The sequence below is a fragment of the Scyliorhinus torazame genome, chromosome 9, assembly GCF_047496885.1.
Source record: "Scyliorhinus torazame isolate Kashiwa2021f chromosome 9, sScyTor2.1, whole genome shotgun sequence".
NCBI lineage: Eukaryota > Metazoa > Chordata > Chondrichthyes > Carcharhiniformes > Scyliorhinidae > Scyliorhinus > Scyliorhinus torazame.
The window spans coordinates 51880418-51904762 of NC_092715.1; the positions used below are offsets into that span (position 1 = coordinate 51880418).

Below are 24345 nucleotides of genomic sequence, written 5' to 3' on the forward strand. Positions count from 1 at the left end.
TTCCAACTCTGGTTGCTTGACTTTCTACTCCAACACACTCAAGCCATTCATGCAGAACAGTTTTTCAACACCAATTGGAAATTAAGCACTGTTACCCAGTTGTATGATTCTTGTCTGTCACTCAAATAGCACATTTTGCCATCTGCAATCTATATTTTCAACCCCAAAGATGATTTTGTTTTCTCAGGTTGCTCCTAGCAGTGCCTGGGAGATGATCGCTACTTCCTTGAAACTCCAGGGCAATCCCAATGGGTTGGCAATCCTTTAGGGGAAGAGCAGAAGGGTGGGCAAGCGAAGCTGAGTGGAGTGTGGGAAACAGCAGAAAGCCCAGAAGATTATAATAAATAAAAATATGGTCTCAAAAATTGGACTGCAAGGAACTGTCAACGAGTTTTAAGAAAACATATATTAGTTGTACCAAATAGTCCATTTCCATATTATAATTTTTACATTGTTTAATTTAATATGTAATAGCAAGAGGATCATTTGAAGAGAACGTTCATTCCTTAAGGATTTAAATAGAGATGCAGCTAATGATTAACTAAAATAATTAACAGATCAAAATATTATTTCATGAAATGATTTATTAGAAACGTTGCCAGTCACAAGCAAGCTATTAAAAGAGGTAAACTTAATGATTGGATGTCACTTTCATGACTTCCAAAGAAAAGCTCAACGACTCAAAACCAATGAATCCCCATGGATGGAGGCTACATATCCGAAAATACTAAGTGAGACTAAATGGGAGAGCTCTGTGCATATATGCTTTTCAATATATTTGTTCACTGGTTTCGGATGACACTGCCAAACTCCTAATTACCTTCAAAGGTGTTTCTTAGAATCAATGTCGCCCTTGTGGTTACAATGCTTCCAAGGTGATGGCAGATTTTCACCCAACAACAATGAAGGAATGATGATACATGTCAAGTCAGGACGATACATGGAGGAGAACTATGTACTGACCACCATTGACAATGCTGTTCCAATCTTTCTTTGGGGTCGTAACTCTCTCCAGCCTCCCCAACACACACACACACAAATGTAAGCACATCCATATCTCTCCTGCCTTAATCCTGACTTGCAGCAAATCCTGTTTACTATCTCTCTGCTTGCTGACCTGCAATACCTCAATCTTAAAATTCTCAACCTTGTTTTCAAATTCCTCCATGACTTTATCCTTTCCTATCACGACAACCCTCTGAGATATCAGCATTCAGCCAATTCTCGACTCGTGTGGCACCAATTTTAATTGCTTCACCATTAGTGGCTATGTCTTCACTGGTAAACTCCTAAGCTCTGGAATTCTCGCCCTAGGGCACTCTGCTTCCCTTTCAGCCGCTCCTAAAACCTAACTCTTTGACTGTTTCCTTTGGTCATCTGTCCTCATATTCCCTCATGTGGCTCGGTATCAAATTTTGTTTGCTAACCCGCCTGTGATGCAACTTGGGATCTTTTACTATGTAAAAGATGCTATATAGGGCGGCACGGTGGTGCCGAGGATCCGGGTTCGATCCCGGCCTCGGGTCATTGTCCGTGTGGAGATTGCATAGTCTCCCTGTGTGTGTCTCACCCCCACAACCCAAATAATGTGCAGGGTAGGTGGACTGGCCTCTCTTTTGAGGTCCACCAACAAAACAGAAGGAAACAAACTTAGGGACAAAGCAAAAAATGGCCTCTTCTGTTAGGGGCACCGCCCGAACATAACAACGATCAACGGAAACTTAAAAACATCAAATAAGAGTGCAATTAAAGGGGTCAATAAAGCATCCCAACCCCTGCGGTGCCCACCGGGCATGGAAGGCCTTGATGGTACCCGTGGACACTGCATGCTCCCTTTCCAGGGACACCCAGCACAAATGTAGCCACAGAAGTGGGGCAGACAGTCTGGCCGGACGACCCCCTTGGTCTCCCACTGCCTGGACCTATAAATGGCACGCTTTGCCAGGCCCAGGAACAGGTTCACAAGGAGGTCCTCCGCCTTCCCTGCCCCCCTCCGCACCGGGTGAGGTGGTCTGGCCACGCTAAATTGCTCCTTAATTGGAATAAAAAGGTGCTTGATAAATGCATGTTGTTGTCACAGGGCTGGATGACACTGCTGAAGCAAGCTGATATATACAAGCAGATGTAAATTTTTAATGTTCAGACAGTTTGAGTAGAAGTATCTGCTCTTTCAATATTAAAATGACTTGGTGTAAGTGTACAAAGTACAGTGGGAGGACCTAGGCCTTCACTGATCACAACTTAAACCAGGTTAGACAGCGCACTGGATTGATACCAAATTTGGCATCAAGCAAAAGTGTTATGAAACTACCTGTCACAAAGATCCTAAGACCATTGAGATTCTGAGTCAGGTCACAGCCTGACTCTAAGTTATACTGTCAGTTGGCAGCAGCACATCAGTGTCAGTGTACCCACATCACCAATATATTGTACTTCCCATTAAATAGCGCAAACGATGGGTAAAATGCCTTTCTGTCACCCACTGGTATAGAACTAACGGCCATTTATCATTTGCTTTGAGTTTCATAAATCTTTCTCACCTCACAACAGATATTATTTTATAGGGCAATCATTACACGTGTTACAGATGAGAAGTGGCTAAAACTAATAAAGTAACGGCAGTGCTGAAAAGCACATGAGACGTCAGAGCAAATTAATTTTTAAATGCATTTCATCTTCCCCCTTTCATCCGGGGCCAAACTTTTGACCATCACTTATTTTCTAATCATCCACGAAGATCAGCCTTTCTCAGTCTGATTCAGCAAAATCCTCAGAAACCTTCCTCGACAAACACTCTTCTGTTCTTCCATCATTATCTGTCATTAATAAGTCTCCATTGAGTGGGAATGGGCAGTACCTACAATACTGTCCCTTATCCATTCATCGCTCAGGTTCAACTTAATGACAATGTTGATGCAGAGTGGAAAGTGACCTTAGTAGCCTTGTGCATCAAAAGTAGTCTGGCCCATGGTAACAGGGGAATTTGCATGACGTTGAAAAGGCTCTGCCCATAAAGGTTATCAGAAAGGCGAGCGCATGAGGCGGAGGGAGCCTGGTTGCTGATAGAGTCGCCATGTCATGTGTGAGAATGAGTGGCAGCTCAACACCTGACAAACTTGACACCGGTCAACCCGACAAGTTGGCCATGAATGGGAAAAACAAAGGACAATCACTAAATGAGCTTTTCTTGCGCTTGGGTGAACGGTGGTTTGGCTGCTTTTTGGGGAGGCTGTTAGCTGCAAACGCGGAAGGCTTTTGTCCGCAGGCCAATGACAGGCACTTCCCATCTATTTGAACAGGGGGATCACTCGGAGCCTCCACGAGAGACACGGTCGGTGCGGGCGACCCGGGGTCAGACAGAATTAGCCAAGCGAAAACAATACGGAAATTAGCCTGACACTTAGCAAGTAAACTGAGGACTTTATCGAAATAATTACCAATGGCGAAATTACTTCAGAACACCAAATCACAATTGCAAAGGAGGGGTCAGGATTAAATGATTGTTTCATTGTTAATTTATTAATATATGTATTTGCGATTGGCACCTCGCTCTCCATGCAAAGTGGGTGCAGAGATGCAGGTGTTGGGGCTGAGAGAAAAGACACATTTTAGGGCGGATAAAGGTGGGATTTTGTGTCCGGTAATTTGCTCCCCTCTCTGCGATTAGACGATGAAATTTAGACCCCTGCAGCAGGAGAGAAACTGGAATAAAATAAATCTATGTTGTTTGACACACCGCCGCACAAACCTGGCAAAGAGTTCCTGTCAGCGGCGTTTCAGCATTCAGACGGCGGGGGGGTTTGAGGAGACGAATGTGGGATGTGGCGAGGGAGCGAATGAACGCGCGCCAGTAACAAGATGTGAGCATTCGGTGATGTGGTAAAATGAAGTCGTTCCTGGAAGCGGCAGTGCGTTCATTTAACAAAGTCACTTTCCATTTTCGCCGGCTCGCCCTTTCTTATTCAGAATTACCGCAAGCAAACAAAAAACACCCTGCTGTGGGCAGCTTGTTTACAGAGACACAACTATGTTTTGAGAATCAGCCTGACGAGCTAAACATATTGTTCACACGGCGGCTATTAGCATTCATTTGAGACCCGAGCGTGTTCCCCTGCAGCGGCAGGAGGGCTAATTTGACATGAGGTGTGCGTTAGTCGGGTTCGAAAGACGGCCAAGTGGGGAAACATCTGAAGTACAAGAGCCCCGGGGTTGGCAGTGCAGGAATAATGAAGGGGTGGAAAATTTCAGTGCGTGTTGCTGCCTTCAGCCCTGCTGACCCAAAGCTGCCTGCCACAGTGGGGGCTCCGTGTAAGACACGACCTCAGGGGCTGGGGTGCTGATTCAGTGAGGCTAATGGTTACACATTGAAAATCTGTCACACAAAGTTGGAGAGAAAGGAAATACACACATATATATGTGAAGAGAGAGAGAGATGGAAGAAATAAATATATATGTGAAGAGAGAGATGGAAAAAATAAATATATATGTGAAGAGAGAGAGAGAGATGGAAGACATAAATACATATGTGAAGAGAGAGTGATGGATGAAATAAATATATATGTGAAGAGAGAGAGATGGAAGAATTAAGAGAGATGGAAGAATTAAATATATATGTAAGAGAGAGAGATGGAAGAAATAAATATATATGTGACGAGAGAGATGGAAGAAATAGAATCATAGAACCTACAGTGCAGAAGGAGGCCATTTGACCAATCGAGTCTGCACCAGTCCTTGGCAATAGCACCCTACATAAGCCCACACCTCCACCCTATCACTGTAACCCAGTAACCCCACCCAACTTTTCTGGACATTAAGGGTAATTTATCATGGCCAATCCACCTAACCTGCACATCTTTGGACTGTGGGAGGAAACCGGAGCACCCGGAGGAAACCCACGCAGACACGGGGAGAACGTGCAGACTCCGCACAGACAGTGACCCAGCGGGGAATCGAACCTGGGACCTTGGAGCTGTGAAGCAACTGTACTAACCACTGTGCTACCGGCTGCCCACTAAAATAAATATATATATGAAGAGAGAGAGATGGAAGATATAAATATATATGTGGAGCGATGAAATAAATAAATATATATGTGGAGAGAGAGAAATGGAAGAAATATGTACGTGAAGAGAGAGATGGAAGAAATAAATATATATGTGGCGAGAGAGATGGAAGAAATAAATATATAATATATATGTGGAGAAAGAGAGAGAGAAAATCCTTGGCTCCAGCTCTAAGCCGGCCACCATCCTAGCAGCGATGGGATGATGGAGATGGGATGAATGGAAAACATTGGCAGGGATCGGGGTTTGTGGATGAATGTGGAAATGTAGAATGGATGTTTCTTTTTACTCTGTTTGAGTTGATTGTTGTTTCAGTCTTTTTTTTTCTTCTTGAATCGATTTAGGGGGACAGGGAAGTCAGTGTGGGCGGCTGTGAAGAAGCCCCTCTCTACAGCTGCGGCTCGGAGGATTAAGCAGCTTCATCCACAAGGCAACATCACACAAGTAGCCTTTGAACAAAAGTCATGGATACTATTAATGATATGGTAATCCTTAATCGAGCTACCTCCCAGTAGTGGTTATACTGACATGGGAAGAATATCAAGGTCCTGGAAGCAGCCCGCGACAACACTGTGCTATTGTTTTCCCCCCAAGCCTGACCAGTACTAAATTTTTTTCCAGCATTTCTAACAGTCACTTTTTTCCCCCTTTTTAATAAAAAAAAATGGAAAACCAGTGCACTGAATCTAAATTTGTTTGGATTTTCTGCCCGTAGTTCCCACACACGTTTAATATCTACTTAGCACCAGCTGTTTACTGGATACTTTTACATATTAAAAAAAAATAAGACCACACAAAGGCAAAGTCTAAGGCCTCTGGGAAGATAATTTAACGATGGAAGAAGGTTTTAGCGTTTATGGATCTCTCATGTTTTATAACAGTCATTACCAATTGAATTTGAATTAAATCCCCTGCTTAACAAGAATTAAGAAACAGAGTGATTGCTAGAAGGCTTCTCATGTTGATATTCTTATCATGACTGTTATTTCTGAAGAGCTGCAAATTACTCATGGATTTTAAAAATGTACTTTACATTCAACGGCAATTATTTAAAGTAAACTCAGTTCAAATGCAGTGAGGGTGAATGTACCAAAACTTTCAGAGCCCATGTGGGTCACTTTCTTGTCAAGAGTTGGTTTGTTACTGAGAGTGTATCAAGGGGCGACTGTTTTATTCGAAAGAGCTGCTGACTCACTTTATTTTCCTGATACACCTGTTATGTTAATAATAATGGTACAATCACACTTATCAACATGGTATTATTTACACCTCGAAGAATACCATTTCCCAGTTTTATTTCTTTAAGGCCATCCACATTGAGTAAAGTGAAAACATTAGCCAAGGAACTGTGGATATAATTGTTATTCCTCAAATAAATCCAACTTAATTTTCAAATGAATATAAACAAATATATTTTCATTGTCTTAAGACTCACAATGTGGGAGGAACAAAAAGGAATTAGATGCACTATGTACAGTATTGTATCAATCAAGACAGAGGTCCACTGATCCCCTGGATAAACGTTGAACCGATTTCAGGTATGTAAAGCTGTCAAAGCAGCATGTGAGATAAAAACGTCAATTTAAAGTACATTTTGTTGCTGGCTTAGAGTTGAAAGGAGGTTTCCAAATCTGCCCCCAAAAGGAACCAAAAATAAAGCCATACCTCGAGTCAAACATGGCCATGAATTGTGGGTACCGGACATTTCCGTCTTCATCAAGGGCGATTCTGTCAATGAACAGCTCAAACTCTTCATCAGTAATCTCCACACCAAACCTGCAAGAGGAAAAAAAGAAGAAAACAGCAGTCAAAGAGCAAGTTCACTTTCAGGTCAGCAGTACCCACAAAACACTCGGCATATGGCAGCCGTTAACTTTTTGTTACAGAATCTGTCTTCAAGATCAAGAGCACCACATGAATATCAGAGGTTAATCAGGGTTTTGATGGCTCCAGATCTCAAAAAGAAAGAAATTCTACTAGGCAATCCATCCGTAAGTATAGCCTATCTGATGGCTGCAGATCCATATTATACAGCCAAACAAATCAGATGGGTTTGTAGCTTATGAAGTTATTCATTGCAGTTAACCACTCATACTAACTTAAACAAGTGAACTAGAAAAAGGCTTCCAAAAGGATTTTGTCAGCATGTTAAAACTTAGGAGTGTAGCAGGAGCTTTTTGAGCACCCAAGACATTTATCCCTATTTGCATACGTGGATAAATTCATAAGAGTTTGAACAAAATATTCTTGATATAATAGGAGCTAAAGAAGACGATGTTGATATTCTACAATTGTTGAACAAGAACAGAATACCATAACCAGAGTACAATTTAATAAACGTTTAACAAACCCACATTAAAACTACACAATAAAGCCTGAATATCTTATTGTCCCATTCTCTGGAAAGCCACAGGTACAAAACCCAAGCAGTTTCAGCAAAACATGGAATTTTATATTTTTAAGTACATTCTCATAATCTTTAGAAAACACCAGGTGCCTCATTATAGATCATGAATGAGACAAACCCAAATCAGGGGAAGCTCCCTCAGTAGTGGAACAGAATTACCATACATTGACATCACTTAAGTATAGACTATCTAAAATGCTAAGAGCATAGTTTTACAAAAGACCTTTTCCCTCGCAAGGTTCCTATGGAATCTTATTCCCAAAGGCACTGAAACCATTTCACTTGGTAATCTCTAGAAAGTGTGCAAAGGAGGAATTATAGCTCCAGCCTAGTGTGACTGCATTTTAAAAGTGCCCAACAGCACACGAGTCTCCCAAGGATTTAAAATGTATTTTTCAGTTTTGTTGTAAACATTCTGGGAAAATGGATGTGCCCATTTGCACTAAAATTGGGCTGGTGAAGCTATGAGATTTGCCCAATTGTCACTAAAGAGGAAGCAATGTTAGAATTTTGGAGAGTAGTGCTAATTCAAAATAGGACAAACTAACAAAACAATAACTAAACTAACAGTATTTATAATAATAGAAAGTTAAACTTGCCCATGTTACATACGTTATCATTAATTCTACATTGGAGCTTTGTATTCAAATTCCATTTTTCCTTTTTAATATTTTTCTTCATGTGTTTTTAAAAAAATAATTTTTATTTAAGGTTTTCATAAAATATCAATAACAAAATGAGAAAGAAAAAAGAACCCAACAGGATTAAGTACAAATCACAATCTAAAAAAGCAATCTCCCAAACCCCTCCCCCCCGTACCTAAATAATAAATTAACATTAACACCCCGACTTAAGACAACAGGTGTATACATCCCCTCAGACCCTCCAGTGTAAATAACATAAACAAAAATAAAGTAACCCCCCCCCCCCGAGCTGCTGCTGCCATTGACCAATGTCTATCGTTCTGCCAGAAAGTCTAAGAACGGTTGCCACCGCCTAAAGAACCCTTGTACCGACCCTCTCAAGGCAAATTTCACCCTCTCCAATTTAATGAACCCTGCCATATCGCTGATCCAGGATTCCACGCTTGGGGGCCTCGTATCTTTCCACTGAAGGAGAATCCTTCGCCGGCTACCAGGGACGCAAAGGCCAGAATTCCGGCCTCTTTCGCCTCCTGCACTCCCGGCTCCTCTGCCACCCCAAATATTGCGAGCCCCCAGCCCGGTTTGACCCTGGATCCTACCACCCTCGACACCGTCCTCGCTACGCCCTTCCAAGATTCCTCCAGCGCTGGGCTTGCCCAGAACATATGGGTGTGATTTGCTGGGCTCCCTGAGCACCTAACACACCTGTCCTCACCCCCAAAGAACCTGCTCATCCTTGTCCCGGTCATGTGTGCCCTATGCAACACCTTAAACTGTATGAGGCTGAGCCTCGCGCACAAAGAGGAAGAATTCACCCTCCCTAGGGCATCTGCCCACGCCCCCTCTTCGATCTCCTCTCCCAACTCCCCCTCCCACTTACCTTTCAACTCCACCACCGAGGCCTCCTCCTCCTCCTGCATCACCTGGTAAGTTTCCGAGATCTTCCCCACTCCCACCCACCCCCCCGAGAGCACCCTGTCCTGTACTGTGTGTGGCAGTAGCCGTGGGAATTCCACCACCTGCCGTCTGGCAAATGCCCTTACCTGTAAGTACCTGAAGGTGTTCCCTGGGGGGGGAGCCCGTACTTCTCCTCCAGCTCACCCAAGCTCACGAACTTCCCGTCCACAAACAGGTCCCCCAACTTTCGTATGCCTGCCCTGTGCCACCCCGAAAACCCTCCACCTGTTCTTCCTGGGGTGAACCAGTGGTTCCCCCGTAATGGGGTCCACGCCGAGGCCCTAACTTCCCCCCTATGCCGCTTCCACTGCCCCCAAATTTTGAGGGCCGCCACCACCACCGGGCTCGTGGTATACCTCCTTGGAGGGAGCGGCAGCGGCGCCATTGCCAGCGCCCCCAGAGTCGTACCCACACAGGACGCCGTCTCCAGCCTCTTCCATGCAGCCCCCTCCCCCTCCATCACCCACTTGCGCACCATTGTCGCATTGGCGGCCCAGTAGTACCTACAGAGGTTGGGCAGCGCCAGCCCCCCCCTATCTCTACTCCGCTCCAGGAACACCCTTCTCACCCTCGGAGTCCCTTGCGCCCACACAAACCCCATTATATTCCTGTTAACCCGCCTGAAAAAAGCCTTCGGGATAAACATGGGGAGGCACTGGAACAGGAACAAAAACCTTGGGAGCACCTTCATTTTGATTGACTGCACCCTACCCGCCAGGGACAGCGGCAACGCGTCCCATCTCTTGAACTCCTCCTCCATTTGCTCCACCAGCCATGTAAAGTTAAGCCTATGCAGGGCCCCCCAGCTCCTGGCCACCTGGACCACCAAATATGTGAAACTCCTCTCCGCCCTTTTTAGTGGGAGCTCGCCAATCCCCCTCTCCTGGTCCCCTAGCTGAACTACGAACAGCTCGCTCTTCCCCATATTGAGCTTGTACCCCGAAAAGTCCCCGAATTCCCTAAGGATCCTCATTACCTCTGGCATTCCTCCCACCGGGTCCGCCACATACAGCAGCAGGTCGTCCGCATAAAGCGACACCCTATGCTCTTTTTCTTCATGTGTTTAATTACATTTTTTAATATTGCGATTGTGTCAGTGGTAATACAATTCAAATTCCATTATTTTCTTCCGATCTCCTTAATACTTCTAATATTCAGGATAAATTTTAACTCTCTTTTTGATTCACTGACTAATGGAAATAATCTTTGTCTATTTACCCTCTCAAACTTTCCTGATCTTAAATTCTTCTATTAGACCTTTTTTAACTTTCTCAGTGAATATGGACTGAGTTGCCTGAACTCAATTCCTAGTGAATTGGTGTTTTGTTTTTTCCATGACTCCATAACGTTCTTTTTATAATGGTGTGTAGAAAGCTTCACACAGTACTCCATCTATGCCCAAATCAATTCCATCTATAAATTGATGATCACTTCTTACTTTTATTTAATGATCTGTTAGACAAAGCCCTGAATCCCATCTGGTCTGTTGACAGCTTGACCCACTGAAATCTGACGTATATCTGCAGACCTGTATTTCTCCATTCCATTGAGAATTGTCCTACTAAGGTTATATTTCCATATATTGGTAATTTCCTCAAAAGGTAAGTGGACTCATCCTTGTTGAACTGCCTTTACTATATATCTGTTTACTCTTCTGGTCTCCTGTAGTGTTGCTAACTTTTGGTTGGTTCAATTGGCTCTGTTTTATAACCTTTGCTCTAGAGTCACCAGGTATCTTTATGATACCGCCACGAGGTTCAAGTTCATGTAATGATCAATAACTCAACACACCAATTAGTAAGATTCAAATCAATACACATTTATTATACACAGTAAATCGCTACTCATGCATAAACTCTACTTTCTAAGCTATTTCTGTCACTAACAGGCCAATATTTAGCTTCGGACTGGCCCACAGGTCAGGGGAACAAATGGCCTTTTGTTCGGGTTCTGAGTCTGCGGGATTCAAAAGCTGGTATGGACTGGTAGCTAGGAGCACCTATCTCGTAGCGAGCATTGACTTGAAACTTATGTTCTTGGAGGCCGCCGGACAGGTCACTGTTAAGGGTTGCTTCGCGTTGCTGAGTGACCCTGTCAAGGAGGACGATTTGAACTTGGGGGCTTTACTTTATAGTCCCCAGGGGCTTCTCGCCTTTTGGGGCAGCCCCGTACCTGGTTTCAAGTGATTGGACTTCGTTCGAATCGCTTGGTTCGATTTCTCCAATACTGGAGCTGTTCCCTGATCGTTGGGCTGTCTTTAAGTGTCCGTTAACCTCTTTTGTGTTGGCTCCTGCTGGCGCCGAGGAGTCTGGCTTGGCTTTGTTTACCTTAAATGTTTCAATTGTTCCCAGGGATCGCTCATTACTATGTAGATGGCTGCTACCTTACTATGCAGATGGCTGCTTGTATCAATGCTGTCTGGGTTTCTGCAGAGTCTAAAACACAGTAAACGTCCACCTGCTAGTTTTTGCCTGTGTTGGCTGAATTTCCCTTCAGCCTTTGCTGTTCTCCATTTGAAGTCGGGAAGTGGCCAACTCAGATGGCTACACTCTCTCCTTGTGATCCTAACGCGAAGCGTGAAGGATCACATAACTGCATTGTCCTCATTCCCTGACCCGGCGAGCACTCTTCTATGGCCTCTACACTGACCATAACTATGCAAGAAAATTTTAACTAACATTCTAAGTGGCGCTATGTCAAAACAGGGACATGCCTTACAAAATAAGAAAAACGGTACCTCTAACTGTCCTTAATAAACTACACTCACTCAAACATTCAATCATACTAACTTCCTTAATGATACAAACAAAATCATAGCAGCATTATTCACATTTTTCCTGGCTTGGCAGTCAAGCTCAGGATTGTACAATCGCTCATGAAACATATTTCTTTATTCACAAAAAGAACGCAAACGAATGTCCTTTATTATAGATCGCGGGGGTCGGGGTCTGGTCCTAACCGAAAATAGGGGATCTTATCCTATATACCGGGGTGCGAGCGCGGTAGGCTCTCCTTCGCCATTTCCTCAGACGAATAGTCTGCACGATGCAGCAGAGTATCGCCAATACTAGTAGGGATTCTATTAAGTAGGGCAGGGAGTACCAGGTTATAAACCTGTCACACCAAGATGGTGTGGTGTCGCTTGTGACTGGGCTCTGGGTGCTATGGGGAAGTGAATCATTAACGGCTGGGGTTGGGGGGGGGGGGGGGGGGTTGGGGATCAGGGGGTTCGCCTTCGCGCGCAACCAAATGTTCATTAGGCTGATGAGCAACACGGAGGATGTCCTCATGGTTCTTATTCTTTCTCTTCTCTTCGTTTCGTCTCTTTTCCTGGAGCTTCTGGAGTTCTGTGGGATCAAGCATAGTGTCTGTTACTATCTTGGTTTAATATCTCGTCTGTTAGTACGTCTGTCCTTCAGTGCCAATTCTCCCTTTACAATTTGTCACCATGTGTGACTCCCTCATTTAAAAAAAAAAACTGAATATTCAGGGCAAGACACACTTAAAAATACTGAACCAGTGCGAGCCAAATGTTTGACGATGTAAATAGCATCGGGTGGCAACCTAAGGGTCACCTGAAAACAAAAATAAAACATTTTGAACGAAAATTGCCGAAATGAGGTGCGTATGGGCCGCGACGGGTATGATTTGGATGGAATCCCCGGGTAGGACGGCGACCAATGCCGTGTGTGCTCTACCCGAGCGTAGCTAACCAGAGGGGGGTCCCCAGGTAGGGCGGGTCCCAATGTCGTTTCTCCACTGCCTGAGCAACCAACAAGAACGGGCAAGAAATGTAGTCATCGTGGGGGGTTGCCGTATTGGTTCTTCCTTCGAACCAGAAGGGCAGTTATGAACGGGGTTCTATGTTTCTGTCGACAGACGAGTTCCTCTGAACTGGCGTCTGGGACATTAACAAGTCTTTGTGGACAAACTAGTTCCTCCGAATTAGCATCCGGGACAAACTAGTTTCACTGACTGCCAGTGGGCGTCAGAAGGGTGGTGGCGTGGGGCTGTGGAAAAAAATTTCCGATCTTACAAACAACATTTAACAATACCATTGCAAACAACATTAAACATGCTGCAGGTTCCATCAGCAAGGACACCGTTTTCTCCCAAGCGGTTCCTTTTTAAAACATCATCTGGACACCACAGTTATCGGTTGCGAACAGGGTCGCAAAGGGGTTCTCGTTTTGGGAGTCAGACTCAAAGTCGTCATCCTCTCCCGGATGCCAAACTCTCGAGTGTATCAGGGTGGATAGGACTGCATGGTGTGATTTGGGATTCCTCTCGTCATTCCGGAAGAGTCTGTATGAGTTATCTCGGTGCCAAAAGGTGGTGTCTAGTTCTGTGGGGACGGATTTGGGGCCGTCATTGTAGGTCGGTGGTCGGTGGTGGGGTTTGTTTAGGAAAGTGATCATGAAGGGATCACCCGAATTGTGGTCAGATTCGCTGGGTGTGGGTCCTGTTGCATGGGGATAGTAGGGGGTTGTGCTGTGGCTATTGTCCGAGTCACAGTCGCTGTCGCTGCTGCTGCAGTCTGTGGGCATCCCAGGGCGGAGTCTAGAGTTCGGGGGTGGAGTCGGGGTTGAGTCCATGGCTGGGCTGGACGTGTTGGGAGAGGGTAGGGTTACCGTTGGCTGTGGGCGGGGCGTGGTCTGCTGCGTCGAGCATGACGTGGTGTGTGTGGTTCGACTGTTGTCCATCTGCCTTAAGCTGGTTAATATGGAACCACCCAGTCTTTCCGTTGGGGAACTTTATTTTGTACACGGAGGGGCTTACGTTGTCCGCAATGCAGTACGGACCCGAATATTTAGGTGACAGGAATGTGCTGGGGTTGTATATGGAGAGCATGACTTGCTGTCCTACACTGAACTCAGTCGCATGCACTGTCTTATCGAAACAGGCCTTGCTCTGTTTCTTTTGTGTGCCTAATCGTACCGCGGCTGCTAGCTGAGCCGTTTTAACATTCTGTACCAGTTGTTCTGCTTTCTCGTGTGTGAGGGCCGTCACTTCGGGGCTGGTCAAATCTAATCCCAATAAAAATTCTGTGCCTTTCATGGGGCGTCCGGTCACGAGAGTGTGTGGGGTGTAACCTGTAGATGTTGAAACTGTATTTCGCAAAAACATCAGCGCAAAAGGGAGGACTGAATCCCAAGTGGTGTTTTGCTGAACCATTTTTCGGAGGGTAGCTTTTAGGGTCCGATTCATGCGCTCCACAATACCACTTGACTGGGGGTGGTATGCGATGTGGAATTTTTGGGTAATGCCAAATATCGTGAGGACGTTCTTCATGACACGTCCCGTAAAATGGGAACCTTGGTCAGATTCAATGCTGCGGGGGAGTCCCCATCTCGTAAAGATGTGGTGGGTTAAGATCTTGACTGTGGTCTTTGCCGTGTTCGTTCTGGATGGGAATGCCTCTACCCATTTTGGAAACGTGTCTATCACAACGAGTACATACTTATAACCATTCCTGCAAGGGGGCAATGGTCCTATAAAATCAATCTGGAGGTTAGTCCAGGGGCCATTAACGGGACGGGTGTGACTAAGTTGAGCTTTTTTGGCATATCTGTCCGAATTGTTCTGGGCACAGATAAGGCAATTCTCAACGTAGTGCGTTACGTCTTCTTTTAAACTTGGCCACCAATAGAGCTGCCTGAGGTGGGCGGTAGTGGGATCAATTCCCTTATGTCCATGACTGTCATGGAACAAACAAATGAGCTGATTCCTGTCCTGTTCAGGAACCACATAAAGGGTGCCTTTTAACACCACACCGTCATGTGTGGTCAGTGCATTTTTGAATCTATCATAGGGTGCTGGATAGTTTCCTTTCAAAATCTCCCTGAGATTGCTGTCCTGCTTCTGGGCCTATACTAAATCCTCGATATTAGTCTGCGAGACCTGAACTGCATTCACTGGTGCGTTCTCGGGGGGTGTCCAAAAATATCCGTGCCTGGAACCTGCTTTTGCCAGTGCGTCGGCTTTTACATTTCCAGGGGGGGAGGAACGATGGTGACTACGAACTTTAACTATTCCAAAAGTCCTGCCCTGTGCTTTTTCTAAAATGTGATGGAGCAATGGGGCTGAGGGGAGGGGTTTTCCGTCTGCGGAAACAAATCCTCTTGCTTTCCACAGGGGTAGGAATTATGTAAGGCTATTGCAGACATAGAGGCTGTCTGAGTATATGTCTGCTGGGCTGGGGAAGGAATCTGGGTGTTCTACAATGTACGCCACGGCTGCAAGTTCTGCCGCCTGTGCGCCTAAGTGTCCTGGAAGTTTTATTGCTATTTCTTCTAGGGCGCGTCCTCGACATAAATACCGCATCCTGTTATGCGCTTCCCTTCTAATATTGTGGAAGATCCATCCACATATATTCTTATGGGTTCGCACGTGTCTGTGTTCTTCGGGTTCTGGGTTGGACTACCTACCTTTCTGGGGGGTGTTTTTGCAATAAAGGGGCCTGTGTTGTGGTGTGGTGAGATGATTTCACATTCATTGGGGGTGCCTGGGTACTGTAGGTTATCTGCTAAGAAAGTGTGGGTCTTGGTCCTTTTAACAGTGATGTCCCGTCCCTGCAAAAGAAGGGTCCATCTGGCTGCTCTAATCTGACTAACTGTACCGCCCTTGAGTCGTCCGTCCAGTAAAAGTTGGGTGGGGGTGTGTTCTGTCAGGATTGTGATGGGGTTTAGTCCGGTTATGTCAGAAAATTACTGTACTGCCCAAAAAACTGCGAGCAGGTGCCTTTCACAGGCTGAAAATCCCTGCTCCACAGCATCTAAGACTCTGGAGGCATAAGCCACGGGCCTAAACTATTTGTGCCGTTCCTGGAGGAGCACGGCTGAAAGGGTGCGGTCTGTGGTTGCTACCTCTATCGCATAGGGGGAGAGCGGGTCTGGAACTTGTAGTGCGGGGGCTGCAATTAGTGCTCTTTTCAACGAGTCCACAGCATCTGTATGCTGCGGAAGCCATTCCCAGGGGGCTCCTTTCTTTAGGAGGTCCGAGAGGGGTGCTGCCTTGCTGGCGAAACCGTCAATGTGGTTTCGGCAGTAGCCAACCAGTCCTAAAAACGACCGGAGGGCTGAAACGTTCTGGGGAAGGGGCAATTTGGCAATCGAGTCAATCCTTTTATGCTCGATCTCACGTTTACCATGTGTGATAATTGTATCCAAATATATCACCTTTGTTTTCCAAAATCTGGGCCTTTTTGGGGTTTACTTTACATCCAATTTTCTGTAGGAGTTCCAGTAGTTCGGCCAGAAGCTCGATGTGCTCTGCCTTGGTGTCTGTCTGCAGTAATAGGTCGTCCACATACTGGACTAGACATTCGGGGGCGAGAAAAATTTGACAAACCATTTGCCAGCTGTCGGTGGAAAATGGAGGGGGAGTTGTGGAATCCTTGTGGGAAGCATGTCCACGTGTACTGCTGACTTTTAAAAGTGAAGGCAAATTTGTATTGGCACGCCTTTGCCAATGGAATGGACCAGAATCCATTACTGACGTCCAAAACCATAAAGTATTGTGAGTTGAGTCCCTGTTTGAGCATGGTCTCGGGACTTGTGGCTACCGTGGGGGCTGCTGCGGGGGTCATTTTGTTGAGTTCCCGGTAATCGATGGTCAGTCGCCATGATCCATCGGGCTTTCTCACTGGCCAAATCGGGCCATTATTAGTAGAGGCTACTGATCTGAGTACGGCCTGCTCTAATAAGCTGTCGATAACTTTTGCGATTTCTCCCTCTGCCTCTTGGGGAAATCCGTATTGCTTTTGGGGTCTAGGATCAGGTCCTGTGATTTGAACGGAACCAGTCATCCGGCCACAGTCGTGTTTCTGGGTCGCGAATGCTGTCCTGTGCTTCTGCAGAACTGCCCTAACCTGCTTGTCCGAGCTAACTGTGGTCGGGTCAAACCAAAATTCGCCGACTGTGCTAATTTTGTTTGCATATTCTCCTATGGTGAGTGTTGCGGATTTTGCCATTCTCCAAACACATTGATTGACTGGATCGAAGGATAGGTTGTGGGAATTCATAAAATCGATGCCCAAAATGTGTTCTGCTGTGTGGGGTAGATCGACTAAGACTATGGGGTGCTTGGTGGTGATGTTGCCGATTTGAATTGGTACAGGGGCTGTGATGTGTCCCTGCTGTGAGTGTCCTGTAAAGCCGCTGAGGGTGATGGTGGCTGTAGTGGGCCACAGTGGGCCACGTGTCCTTTTGAAACATGGTGGAGGAATTGATTGTGGTGCGGGACCCTCCTGTGTCCTAGAGAAACTCGATGGGCTGTCCCTGTATTTTTGCTGCAACTACTGGTCGTCTGGACCTATCCCAAAGGGTGTTGCAGACCCAACTGGGGGAGCCCGAACACCGTCAGTCCGTTCCGTTCAGGTCCGTCTGATCTGAACGGGTGCTAACGCTATGTATTGGCTTTGTCCAGGTTTTATTTAGAGTGCCTGTCTGCTGGGTTCTCTGTTGCTTTTGTGGGGCATTGCATTCTCGTGCAAAGTGTCCTAACTGTCCACAGTTGTAACACTCGTGACTTTTGTGGGGGCTGTTCTTGCCTCCATTTACCCATGCGGGGTTCTGGTGTGCCTTAACTGTGTGTATGTCTGCTTCTGCCTGCTGTTCTTCGGGATTTTTATTCGTGGGATTGTTTTGAACAGATTGCTCCCAGGTGTGGGACAATCTTTTTACAACCCATTTCTCATTATGAGCCTCCTCTGAGGGATCATAATTGGCACAAGCTTTTTGTCCTGTTTCTGTGGCATGGGAGATAAGGGTGCGGGTCCATTTGGCCATGTTGTCTGGGGACAAATGGGCGCGGTCTAAGCCTCCGAAAACTGCTGCGAAATGCATCCACAGGCGTCCAGCAAACGCTGTGGGGTGCTCCGTTTTCTTTTGCCTGCACTTATTGAGGCCATCTACGGGGTCACCCCTGTTATACCCGATCGCGTCTAGGATCGCGGTATGCATTTCTGAAAGGGTGCCTCTTCCTACATTCTGTGGGTCGGGAAGGGCTGCTACGACCGAAGGGTCTAAACTCAAAACTGTGAGCTTCACATGCTCACGCCCGTCCAGGCCGTACATGGTCGCCTGCTGCTTTACTCTGGCAAAGAAGTGGTGGGGGTCTGAGGTGGGGAGGAACGGTTTGATTTTATCGCACGTGTCCCGTAATTGGGTCACTGTTAAGGGGGTGGTGTACAGAAATTCCGTGTCGTCTGATGTGGCTGTGCGGTGGGTGGTGACTGGGTTCATTAGAGCCTGAACTATCTGCTCTGTGGGGGTTGGGACGCTTTTCTCTTCTGGGGCTTTCCCTGCGCACATGTTCCCTGAACATATCTCTGTGCTGTCTCACTCAATTCTTCCCAATCAGGGCCGTCTTCCTCATCTAGCTGTGATCCAAAGGTTTCCTGGAATCCTTTTTGAACTGAAAGCAGAGATTGCAGTCCAGCAATCTGCTTCCGGCACTTTGCGTGGCCTAATGAGCTTTGTCTTTGCTCCGTGGTGGCAGCATGGAGTGCTCTTAACACTGCCTTCAGGTCACTACACTGCCTCTGCAATGCCTCTACCTGCTTCTCGGTTTCCTCTCGTACCAGGACTGCATGTTGCGTGTCCTGATAGGCCTTTTCGAACTGGGATTGGAAGCTGCTTAGGTGCGCCAGACAAGACTGGTGTGCCCGCTTGGCATCATCCACCTCTCCGTCCTTTGCCGCTAACTTCCTCCTTTTCTCTCCGTTCTCTTTCTCACCCTCAATGACATCGACCTTGCTCATTCGATGTATGCCTTCTATCTCTTTTCGGAGCGTCCTAACGACCTCCTCTGTGCCTCGCAATTGTGCCAAACACGACACGATTGTCATCGGCTTGCAAGCTTTTCCTAAGCTCTTCTTGTGAATCTCGCTCAGGTTCTCCCACCAAGTATGTCCTATACTCCCGGGACCTGTTTCCTCATTTTCACAGAATTCGCTCCAAAGGGGCCATCCTTTCTCTTTGAGGTACTTTCTGATTTCCTCTTCCCAAACGGGACACTGCCCTACTCTACTGCTGGTCGCTGCGAGCACAAATTCTTTGGGGTTCATGAGACGTTGCATTGCCTGCATTGCCATCTTTCTTATCTGAATGCTTCTCTTGAAATTTGGAACAAGGGGTATTAAGGCGGTGCTGTAATTACGGGTATGGCTTTCGCTATTTTCCGGAATACAAACTCCCGACAGTTTTGTCGCAACAAAAATCTATCAGTTTTACCTTATTGCCCTGTTAGTTGCACATGCATTAACACACTTCCGAATTGTGAGGATTGATCAGAACTGCTTGAACACTTGTGGTTTTTCTGTTCCCAATTGGATTTCTAATTCAAATTTTGGGTTCTCCCGGAGTGGTTAAGCCACTTCTAGATAGGGTCCCGACAGGATGTCGCCAGTAATGTGTTGCTAACTTTTGGTTGGTTCAATTGGCTCTGTTTTATAACCTTTGCTCTAGAGTCGCCAGGTATCTTTATGATACCGCCACGAGGTTCAAGTTCAAGTCATGATCAATAACTCAACACACCAATTAGTAAGATTCAAATCAATACACATTTATTATACACGGTAAATCACTACTCATGCATAAACTCTACTTTCTAGACTATTCCTATCACTAAACGGCCAATACTTAGCTTCGGACTGGCCCACCAGGTCAGGGGAACAAATGGCCTTTCGTTCAGGTCCTGAGTCTGCAGGATTCAAAAGCTGGTATGGACTGGTAGCTGGGAGCGCCTATCTCGTAGCGAGCGTTGACTTGAGACTTACTTGGTTGGCGGCCGCTGGACAGTTCACTCTCAGGGGTTGCTTCGCGTTGCTGAGTGACCCTGTCAAGAAGGACGATTTGAACTTTGGGGCTTTACTTTATAGTCCCCAGGGGCATCTCGCCTTTCGGGGCGGACCCCGTACCTGGTTTCAAGTGATTGGACTTTGTTCCAATCGCTTGGTTCGATTTCTCCAATACTGGAGCTGTTCCCTGATCGTTGGGCGGTCTTTAAGTGTCCGTTAACCTCTTTTGTGTTGGCTCCTGCAAGCGCCGAGGAGTCTGGCTTGGCTTTGTTTACCTTAAATGTTTTGATTGTTCCCGGGGATCGCTCATTACTATGTAGATGGCTGCTGCATTACTATGCAGATGGCTGCTTGTATCGATGCTGTCTGGGTTTCTGCAAGGTCTAATACACAGTAAATTGCACCTGCTAGTTTTTGCCTGTGTTGGCTGAATTTCCCTTCAGCCTTTGCTGTTCTCCATTTTAAGTCGGGAAGTGGCCAACTCAGGTGGCTACAGTAGTCTTCCTCAAATTGGCATCATCGACAAATTCCAATGCTATTCCACCTAACACTTTCCAAATCACATATACACTCAACATAAAAACGCATGGTGGCATGCCAATTGTTACATCATGGTAGTGAATCAATTTAAGTTCAAACACTGATGCCTCTAAGATTCCATTCAACACAACCTCCACAGGTAGAGAAGGAGAAAACTTCTCCTCTGCACCTAGTTGTGGTATGCCTGACCTGGGAATATCTGGGGCGAAATTCTGGCACCCCAAACGGCGCCCATCAGTCGGGCATCGCGCCGCCCCAAATGTGCGGAATGCTCCGCATCTTCGGGGGCCGAGCCCCGACATTGAGGGGCTAGGCTGGCGGCGGAGGGTTTTCCGCCCCGCCAGCTGGCGTAAACGGCGTTTGTTGCCCTGCCAGCTGGCGCGGAAATGACATCCCCGGGCGGCGCATGCGCGGGAGTGTCAGCGGCCGCTGACAGTTTCCCGCGCATGCGCAGTGGGGAGAGTCTCTTCCGCCTCCGCCATGGTGGAGGCTGTTGCGGAGGCGGAAGGGAAAGAGTGCCCCACGGCACAGGCCCGCCCGCGGATTGGTGGGCCCCGATCGCGGGCCAGGCCACCGTGGGGGCACCCCCCGGGGTCAGATAGCCCCGCGCCCCCCCAGGACCCCGGAGCCCGCCCACGCCGCCTTGTCCCGCCGGTAAATATCTACTTTAATTTACGCCGGCGGGACAGGCAATTTCTCGGCGGGACTTCGGCCCATCCGGGCCGGAGAATTGAGCGGGGGGGCCCGCCAACTGGCGCGGCCCGATTCCCGCCCCCGCCCAATCTCCGGTACCGGAGACTTCGGCAACCGGCGGGGGCGGGATTCACGGCGGCCAACGGCCATTCTCCGACCCGCTGGGGGGTTGGAGAATGACGCCCCTGATGTTGGCAGGGGATTACTGTGGTTTTAGAGTTCAGCTGGCACTCATCTGAAAAGGAGCCCTGTACAAAATAATGGGTTAGTTTTTTCTGTCGAAACATTGGCAAGGCTAATGAAACTCTTCATTATTTAAGAATAAAAGATACAGCAACTTCGAGGGAAAAGCAGACGTATGGTGAGATTCCAAATCCAAATACCGGTGACCGGGTTTTGCAAAAAGACCAATCGCATGCCCTACCTTTGAAATGCACTGAATATTGTGAACTTTTTACATTTGTGTGGTAGTTATGAATTAAACTTCCCACAGAAAGTCTTGTCATTTCAAGCATATGTACCCATTTAATGTGATGATTGTTAATTACTGCCAACAAACTTCTCTGGCACTGATAATTAATCACCACAAGTATGGTCACTCATTACTTCAGGTTATTTTTGTTGGAGATTTCAAAAAATGTGAATGTAAATTAATATATTCTCAACTTTTCTTTTCTCTTTTCTTTCTAATTCTCCCCTTTCAATTCTTTATTTTTCTCGCTATACCCAAGTTGGCATTCACCCGCTCTCATTTACATTTCCTTCACTGTCTTTCAATCTGATTGGTTAAGAAGATGCACAGTTGCTTGCCCTGTTCATTGTGATTCCAAATGCTCAGTCTTCCCATCACTGTGCCACTATAAGCTTTCCACAACTCAGTGTACAAAAATAAATTTCTTTGTCTCACCTTGGGGTGGGGCAGGTTGCTATCTTTGGTGGACCTGGGGCCTGGGTCTTCTCGGTGAGTGTATGACCTATCACGGTGGTAATAGCTGACTCGAAGTTGAGGGGGTGAGAAGCCCTGTGACATGGTTGGTCACCTGAAATGTGTGGGGCCTGGGGGGGCCAGTTAAAAGAGCGAGGGCTTTGGCACATCTAAAGAGTCTGGGAGCGGACCTGGTGTGTTTACAAGAGACCCACATGCCGGAACGCGACCCGGTTAGGCTCCAGATGTACTGGGTGAGTTAGGTGTTCCACTCGGGCCCCGGGGGTGGCGATCCTCATTAATATGCAGGTTCGGTTTCACGTGGAAAGAGTGACGGTTGATCCGGGGAGGTGATACGTGACAGTGGTAGGGGGGGTTAGAGGGGATCAAGTGGTTCTAGTGAACGTATATGCCCCGAATTGGGATGATGTGTCGTTCATGAAATGGTTGTTGGCGGCAGTGTTGGACCTGGACACCCACCAACTTATTATGGGGGTGATATGAACTGTGTGCTGGACATGAAGGCCGATCGATCTAGGCCGAGATTGCTGGCCCCATTTCAGATGTTGTACGTATTATCTGCATTGATGGAGGAGGTGGGAGGGGCGGGCGGGGGAGAGGGAGTTTTCGTTTTTTCCACAGTGCAAAAAGTGTACTTGCAGATTGATTCCTTTATTATGAGTCGGACTCATCTGGCGGGGGTGAAAGAAGCTGAATATTCAGTGGTGGTGATCTCCGATCATGCCCCACATTGGGTGGACCTGCCGCTAGACGTTGGTCAAGAGCGCCACAGGCGGTAGTGTCTGGATATAGGGCTGCAATTGGACTTCTGGTTCTGTGTGAGGATCTCGAGGGCCATACAGTACATTGCAAACAATGATAACGGGGAGGTCCCACCCTTGATTGTGTGGGAGGCTTTGAAAGTGGTGATCAGAGGAGAGATCCTAGCGGTTAAGGCACATATGGATTCAGAGGTTAGGGCGCAGCGACAGAAATTGGTGAATGAGATCTTAAATGTGGATCGCAGGTATGAGAGTGACCCACCCCCAGAACTTTTGCCATGCATAAAAAAACTGTAAACGCAATTTGATTTAATGTCCATGGAAAAGGTGGTGAGGCAATTGAGGCAGACAAAAAGGGCAGTATATTAATATGGGGAGAAGGCGAGTTGGCTCTTGGCTCATCAACTGCAGCGGCAGGAGGCAGACAGGGAGATTGTTCGGGTTAAGGATTGGGCGAGAAGGCTGGCCTCCACCCTGGAGAAGGTGAATGGGAGTTTGGGCCTTCTAAAAGGAGTTATATAGGTCAGAGCCACCAGGGGATGAACAGGAGATGGCAGAGTTTTGGGGGGATCTGGAGTGTCCCACGGTGTGAGAGGAGCTGCGGGAGGAGCTAGGTTTGGAGGAGATCCAGGTAGCGCTGAAACAGATGCAGGCAGAGAAGGTACCAGAACTGGATGGGCTCCCAGTAGAGTTGTATAAAACGTTTGGGCCCTCTGTTGTTGGGCATGTTCAGAGACTCCTTGGAGGGGGGTGCCCTCCCGGAGACATTGGGCAGGCATCCATCTCGCTACTCTTGAAGAAGGACAAAGACCGCACAGAGTGTGGGACCTACTGCTCGATTTCTCTGTTGAACATAGATGCCAAATTGCAGGCCAAGGTGTTGGCATTAAGACTAGAGCCACTACTCCCGGCGGTAGTAGGGGAAGATCAGACGGGGTTTGTGAAGGGGCGGGGTTGTCGCCGAATGTGCGCCTGTTGCTTAATGTGGTGCTTACTCTTGTAGCCGGTCTGGTGCTGGAGGTCATTGTCTCTCCGGACGCAGAGAAGGCATTTGACCAGGTGGAGTGGGAGTACATCGTTACAGTGTTGCAAAAATTTGGCTTGTGTCCGGAGTTGGTTGACTTATGAGGCTCCATTTGCTAGTGTGTGTACTAACATTATGACCTTGGGGGCTTTCGGCTCAGGGTACGAGACAGGGTATGTCACCCTGGGTGTTTGCAATGGCAACTGAACCGCTGGCCATGGCATTGAGTGCCTTGAAGGAATGGAATGGGATCGTCAGAGGCGGGGTGAAACACAGGGGATGTACGATGACTTGTTATTATACATTAGAGACCTGGGAGCGTCTGTGGTGAGTATTAGGTTGGCACTGCCTGGGTGACAGGGGGCCTGGATGCCAGGGGGAGTGCCAGCATACTGCCCTGCCCTGTCCCCAACCACTCGGAGGGGAGGGGCTCCAATGGCCTCCGAGACCCCCGGGATGGCCATCACCCTTGTCTCCGCTTGTGCAGACCAGTACTAATTGGTGCCCGG

The 24345-nt window shown here is 47.1% G+C and overlaps 1 protein-coding gene across 1 annotated transcript in view; it reads right to left on the reverse strand.

Moving 5' to 3' along the window:
* LOC140429965 (EF-hand calcium-binding domain-containing protein 6) overlaps positions 1–24345 on the reverse strand; it is a 168524-nt gene that overhangs the window by 64587 nt on the left and 79592 nt on the right. The window contains exon 12 of the mRNA XM_072517552.1: positions 6729–6839. Within this exon, the coding sequence (XP_072373653.1) occupies positions 6729–6839 (111 nt within the window). The remainder of the gene's footprint in view (positions 1–6728; positions 6840–24345) is intronic.